Source organism: Pseudorasbora parva, chromosome 2, assembly GCF_024679245.1.
Source record: "Pseudorasbora parva isolate DD20220531a chromosome 2, ASM2467924v1, whole genome shotgun sequence".
Classification (NCBI taxonomy): Eukaryota; Metazoa; Chordata; class Actinopteri; order Cypriniformes; family Gobionidae; genus Pseudorasbora; species Pseudorasbora parva.
In genome coordinates, this window is record NC_090173.1 from 9,090,428 (window position 1) to 9,097,927 (window position 7,500).

General features: G+C 39.6%; 1 protein-coding gene across 3 annotated transcripts in view; it reads right to left on the minus strand.

Annotated features, from left to right (window-relative positions):
- Positions 1-7,500, minus strand: part of pkn1b (protein kinase N1b) — an 84,193-nt gene that overhangs the window by 49,881 nt on the left and 26,812 nt on the right. Inside the window, exon 1 of one of the 3 annotated variants that reach the window (XM_067455926.1) lies at positions 6,562-6,806. The exons of 1 other annotated variant lie outside the window; for it this stretch is intronic. In XM_067455926.1, the coding sequence (XP_067312027.1) occupies positions 6,562-6,648 (87 nt within the window). In that variant the 5' untranslated portion in view covers positions 6,649-6,806. Of the gene's footprint in view, positions 1-6,561; positions 6,807-7,500 lie in introns of those variants that run through there. One more of the 3 variants, XM_067455935.1, reaches the window with a different exon arrangement.

The following is a 7,500-nucleotide window of genomic DNA, read 5'->3' on the forward strand; positions in this document are numbered from 1 at the left end:
GACAGAGAGTTTGTTACAGCCTCAGTCAATTAAGTGCAGCACATTTTAAGTGAGTCTATAATGAAATATTCTCTAGCAGTCGTTCTGTTTGTCAATGATCTGAAATGAGTCAGCGAAGGCAAAGGGCAGCTCTGCGGTTCAGCGCTCACACAGAGGAAGTCAATAACCTCAAGAGAAACGATATAATCATGGATATAAACTGTAAACCAATCATCAAACTTCTCTTTTGTGCTTTGTGTGTTGTCGGTTACTGACACAAGAGACTGAGCTGCTGAAATATAACCCTTCGCACAGCCATTCAGAGACTAAACACACGTCTGGGAGTGTAAATAGAGCAGGTACAAAACTCGAGACGCCTCAGAAAGCTTCAGCCACGCTATATTTTACAGCGAGCGGACACACGTGAGCACTGTGACTCGATAAGGAAGTTCTGCCTCACTTACAAAACACACAGGAAAAGTCGCTTCGGTAAAAGAGCAACACACACACACACATAAAACAGCACAACACACTGCAGGAAAGAGGAATCGCAATGAAATTTCTTCAACTGTCTCTCCAAAAGCGCTTCTCCTCTGAGAAAAGCTCCCAGAAATCACACGTCTCTCCTCTACACTGTAAACCCAAATTAGTAAGCAGAACTCAAAACATGTGATGTAACTCATTGCCTCAAATGAACTTAAAAATTAAACTTTTAAAAAATTAAATATTTTAAGTTGAATGAACTCAATATGTATTATTATCTTTGTCTTTGTGTTTTAAGTACAAGTTACTCAAACCTTTGAAAAAACACAAGACTCAAACTCATATGAACCAAAACTCAAATTTGTTGATGTAACTCGTTGCCTCAAATATTTTAAGTTCAACAAACTTGGTACACCAGTTCAGTACACCATGCTGGGTACAACCAATCAAAACTTCCCCAGCATGCACTGCGGCATGACTACATTATGCATCTAAATTGTGACTAACTTTCTTTGATTCTTACTGTTTGCTTATACTTTTGCTGTTTTGTTCTGATGTTTTTGTAGCTTGTTTTATGTTTAGAGTTGCTCTGTTTTGATTGTCACCATTGTAGAGATTCATACGCCGATTTTTGATGTGTGTGTTGGTCTAACTAATGCCGTAGATTTAAACTTTTTGCGCAAATAATAATTAAATACATACATTGTTCAATTACCACAACAATAACGGATCTCATGGCTATTAATATTTTAAATCTATTATAAAACACTTTGACAATTAGAGCAGTAGACTCTGCATGTTATCAAGGATTTTGTTCATACGTGATGATGTTTTTAAACAACACCACTTGATGACATTTTCTCTTGACTCTTTGTTCCTTAGCAAATGTGTCACATGTACACAAAGCAGCCAGAGAACTATTAATATTACACAGTCAAGGGTCCAGAGCCCAACTAAAGCAAACACTGATCTCCATCATGGTGACTTTAAACAAAACTATTATTTTCATTAAAACAGAAATAAAGTCAGTCTGGTTAGTTATAAGTTAGTTCACATATTATTGTTAGGTTTAGTAACTTACAAATTTTTACTTATCGAATTTAAGATTGCATCACAATGAAAAAGTCTCCATCTTAATTTGAATCAGCAACAGACGAGGCGAAAGGACCGCCTTTTTGAAATGTCCTCCAATCAGTGAATTAGTTCTCTTGTTGCCAGGCAGAACTCCTGGCATGGCCAATCACATCAAAGCAAGACCAGAGTGAGCTATTTTATGATTATGTTTTTGAGTTCATACAACTTGAAATCTTAAGTTTATGTAATAAGTAACATAATAATTAAGTTACAACATAATATAAGTAACTGATATACTTAAATACAAGTCAAATTGAAGTTTACTTAACCCGTTTGTGTTGAGATCGCATGAATGATTTGTGTTGCGTTTACTGAAACTGGGCGGGGCTTGTTAGTTCCCAGCATGTGACTAAATAAAGAGCAAGTCAATTTTGTCTTTAGAAGTGTAATTTTATGTATTTTTGAGCCAGATGAGAAAGGGGGAGACTTGATTGTGTTTAATATTTAATAATGTTGGAATTATTAGAATAATTTAAATGACAGTGGGTTACTACTGTGAAGAAGAGTGGAGCATTTGCTTCGGCTGTGGACTAAAACCACTAATGTCATTACGGCTCTACTGAAGGAGCTTTTAATGCCTAGCATTTCAAATTCAAATTCAAATCAAATTAAAGCTGCAAGCAGCATTTAGCGGGGTTCAAGCCTTTACGGCATTTAAAGCACATAGGCATTAAAGACATTAAGTTTTATTTAGCAAGTTTTTACACACTGAAATAATAGATGGAAAAGTCCATTTACAGCCAATATAGGCAATTTACCATAGGAAATGCATGGTTTTTAAAGCTTTTTCACAGTTATAGCGCCACCTATCGTCCGATCTCTTTAAAACTTTGCATGCTTCATCAGCATGTTATGCCACATGTACCCAACAATTTTCGTGACGTTTTGAGTTTACCCTTAGGATTTATAGGCTTTTGAGTGTATTTTGCCACGCCTCTTTTTTAAATGGCACTGTTATAGCCATCCAAATGCAAAAGTTCAACTTTTTTTCAATGAATATTTGTCTACAGAGTCTAGAGACTTGTCCTAGACTGACTTGGTTCTGATCAGGCAAAAAACCAGGGACTAGTTCGCAAAAGTAGGTTTTTAACATAATTGTGAATATTTAATTAATCATTGGATTGACAGAAATGATTCTAGAGGCAAAGTTGTTCAGCATGAGGAGATCTATCATATGATATGCATATTTCATAGATATGTGCAACACCACGTGATTACAGAGCCATAAAACTCATTAGCGCCAACTAGTGGCCGATTTTTTTCAAAATTCTTACAGACCTCTAGGACCATGAGTCAAACATGCCCACTGAGTTTTGTTCCGATCGACCTCCGTTAACCCCATCTAATAGGTGCTCAAAATTCATTGGCTGATGGCGGCCATGTTTTTTGAGATACGCCAATGTCCTCATAGACAAACATGGCACCTTGGGCCAAGACACTGCATACCAATTTTCAGGTCAATCGGACTAGCGGTCGTGTGGTTATAGCTATTTTCATGTTTTTTGCACATTATAGCGCCACCAAGTGGTCAATCGTCGCGATTGTTTTATCTTGACCGAAAAATGAGCCCATACACATGTGTACCAAGTTTGGTGAAGATATCTCATTTCGTTCTTGAGTTATAGCCTCTTTAGTAAAATAGGCTCCACCCTGAATGTACATTTCCACGCCCCTATTCGTCCTTGAATCGAAATTTTAACTTTTTTATAGTTCTAGTTCGCAAAAGTAGGTTTTCAACAAAATTCAAAATGGGGGAAAAATTTGCATACCGGAAATGAAATCGGAGATATACGTTTTGTTCGCCAAAGACTCAGCTTTCCAATGATATAAGACACTTGAGTGTGGACCAAACGGTTTAGGAGTTATGAGCCTTTTCACGCTTTTGGTTGCTGTAGCGCCACCTATTGGCCAATCAGGGTCATACCTTCTGAGGGTCTTCCCAGAGTGAGGACTACCATCTGACAAAGTTTCAACGCTCCAGCCCTTACGGTTTTGGCTGCACGATGCGTTTTACCGGAGAATAATAATAATAAAAACCCTTACAATTACAATAGGGTTTCAGCACTTCGTGCTTGAACCCCTAAAAAGCTTGATTGTCTATCCCCACAGGGGTAGAAAAGTGTCTTTAGACAAGAGGCTCAACAAACAATATACAACTATCAATACACAGCTAACAACAATACAATACAACAGACAACCACACAATTTAAGATAACCCCCTCCCCTATTTCCTATTTAAAATGTCAACGGCCATCGGGATAAAAGACTTCTTATATTTGGCTTTTTTCGCCAAAGGTACTTAAAATCGTCTACCAGACGGAAGTAAATCAAATGAGCTGTGCAGAGGATGGGCAGAGTCTGTCACAATAGCAGATGCTTTCCTTTTTACTGCCACAATATAAAGATCAGACAGGGTTTCTTGTTTCTCACCAATAATTTTACCAGCTATGTTTATAATCCTTAGAAGTCTATTTTTGCATTTAAAAAAAAGAGAGTTATACCAGGATACAGGATTAGCATTTGAGATGCTAATGTGTGTTATTAGCTAAACGTTTTTAAACTAGCTAGTGCGGTATTATAATTCAGTTGTTTAACATTCAAATATATGAAATTGAAGTGAATGAATGATGATTTTGAATGCCTGGATCATGTCAGGAAGCCAAATAAAATTCACTTTGAGACCATTAATCGGGTCACTTAAAAAGTATTAATTCCATGGTGTTGAAGTTACATGAACAAATTATGTTAGTTTAACTTAATTGATTCATGTGGGACCGATGTACACGGTTAAAGGTGCACTATGCCACTTTTCGTCCACTGGAGGGCACCTATTCTAAACGGCTCGCGAGTACGCCAGGTTGGCTGGTGGTTATGTTGCCCCCATACCGCCTCCCGTGGCCGAGACTGGTATTTCGACACCTGACGGGCCGGGGCTAGTAATGCTACTGCTAATTAAGGTTGATATCACTGCAGCGCTATAACTTGACATTTTTTTAAAGTGGGGGTGAAATGCTGTTTCATGCATACTGAGCTTTTTACACTGTTAAAGACTTGGATTCCCATCCTAAACATAGACAAAGTTTCAAAAACTAATGTTGGACGTTTGATGGAGTATTTCTGTCAAAAATACTCCTTCCGGTTTCTCACAAGTTTCGGAGAGTTTTTTTCGAGTATGGGTCGGCTTGACGTTAATAGAGCGGAAGGTCCTTGTATGGGCTGTACGGGCTCTTCTCCCGGTAGGGTGCGCGCGCGTGACTAGAGCGAGAGAGGAAACGCACGCCCATAAACACTCTCTCAGGTGCAGATCCAGTCGTCTGTGCTTATTCCTATGGGTGACGTCTTGATCTCCACGGTCACTGCTGTCACAGGACTTCAACAAATCATACCAAAGAAGTGTGTTTTTGACGGAGCAGTCCCAGCGATAAAGGTTCGGTCCTGCTTTGGAAGCAGCCGGTGAGTAAAACTGCTTCAAATGTCTGTGCTGTCGGCTATCGGCGCGTGAGTAAACATCAGTAAACGACACGATCGCGTGCTTCGTCATTCAAATGCGCTAACGGACTCCATTGCTGTTCTCTGTATAACGTTACACTAGTCTGCGAGTAAACACACACAAATAGTCCATAAACCGAATCATGTCCTCATAAACTGCGAGTAAAGACACACAAATGTTGACAGGCCACTAAATACAGTCCATACCACAGAGACGGACGTCCTGCTGTTTCTGTTTCTATTTCAGCCTCCGGATCTAATTCTGGATCATATCTATTAGCTGAGCTGGATAGCCATGGGTTTCTCCACGCTTGAGGACGTCACCGCTTTGCGCGCTCGTCATTCTTTAGCTCCGCCCTCACGATACGCCTCCAGGCGCTCGTTTTTTTCCGGAAAGACTCGGTACAGCCCATATTTCTTTTATAAATATAATAAAACTAAAGACTTTTTGGAGATATGAAGGATGCAATACTACTCTATAGGTACTGACATGAGATTGACTGAAACTGAGCGTTTCACCGCCCCTTTAAATGACATCATCGCCATCATTTCTTCTCATTCTTTTGATGCGTGTGGGTCATTTTTTGGATATTTTTACCTCAATATTTACACATGGCACCTTTAAATCATGTAAATCCAACACACTTTTTTTTCAGGGTCCACCATTTATTCAGTGTTTACTTTGGATGACTCGCGTGTGTGTGTGTGTGTGTGTGTGTGTGTGTGTGTGTGTGTGTGTGTGTGTGTGTGTGTGTGTGTGTGTGTCTTAATTTCTCTCAAAAGGATGAATATGACACATTCACATTCCTGGTCTCTTTCGTCAGTGCATATTTTCCAAACTGTCTTTATACTTTCAACTTTTAAAAGACTCCATCGATCCCTCTTAGAGACTCTTTCACCATCCAATCACTTCATCTCTGATAAAACCAAGCCCCATCATCATTTTATCCGACTTCAGCTGAAAATATAACCTCATTTACTCCCACTCATGGCGTTTCAAACTTATATGGATTGAAATATATATATATAATAGATTTTATTTCAACTGCCAAGGCAACAATTTTAAATTAATCTGAATAAAATTGTAAAAACAATGAATAAAAATAGTAACAATGTACTGTAAGGATCCATTATATGCATTTACTAACAATGAGCAGTACGTTTGTTATTAATCTTTGTGAACTTTAGTCAATAAAAATACAACTGCTTGATTTTAATAATGTATTAGTAAATGTTTTCCATTACATTTCCGTTTTGGCAGTTTTGTTGTGTTTTTGTCGCTTTTATTAAGAGCAAATTAAGCTTTTATTGGAACACTTGACATTAAGTAACAATAAAATGTTACTAAATCTGACAAACATTATAAAAGTTCACAGAAAGAAGTGATTTATAGAGGTTTGTACCGACATGAGAGTGAGTTTTGGCCCTTTGACGGACTGAAAAGCAGTGAGATCGAGCGGGTTTTTGAGATCCTACCACATGTTCGGCCTCGGGCGGGCTGGAGATAAAGTCCTCCAGAGCACCGTCTCCCACATCTCCTCCTTCACTCTCCGTCTTCTCCATCTTCTCCTCTGATGAAACGCTGCGGGGTCTGCTATCAGAGCCCTCGACACCATGAACAGCAGCAGCTTCCGCTCAGAGAGAACGACAGCAAACGCTTCCTGTTCATCTCGACGCGCCACACAAGAGAGATGTTTGCCGTATGTGCAGAAACACACACACACACACACACACGCTTATACACAGGCTTTTGAAATCTCTCAACCAACTTCCTCAGAGACAAGCACTTCAGTAAGGCACCATTACGTATGTGTGTGTGTGTGGGGGCTTGTTTTTGTGACATATGAGGACACAAATGTGTATAATGCCATGGGTCTGACACAGGTATTACAGGAGAGGGTGAAATATGAGGACATTACCCATGGCCCCACTTTACAAAAGGCTTATAAATCACACAGGAGGAGTTTTTATGAGAAAGGAAAAATGCAGAATGTTTCCTGTGTGTGTGTGTGTGTGTGTGTGTGTGTGTATGTGTGTGTGTATGTGATAGGTTTAGGGGCTGTGTGTGTGTGTGTGTGTGTCTGTGTGTGTATGTGATAGGTTTAGGGGCTGTGTGTGTGTGTGTGTGTATGTGATAGGTTTAGGGGATGTGTGTGTGTGTGTGTGTGTGTGTGTGATGGGTAGGTTTAGAGGCTTTGTGTGTGTGTGTGTGTGTGTGTGTGTTTGTGTGTGTGATGGGTAGGTTTAGGGGCAGTGTGTGTGTGTCTGTGTGTGTGTGTGTGATGGGTAGGTTTAGGGGATGTGTGTGTGTGTGTGTGTGTGTGTGTGTGTGTGTGTGTGTGATGGGTAGGTTTAGGGCCAGGGGCAATGTGTGTGTGTGTGTGTGTGTGTGTGTGTGTGTGTGTGTGTATGTGT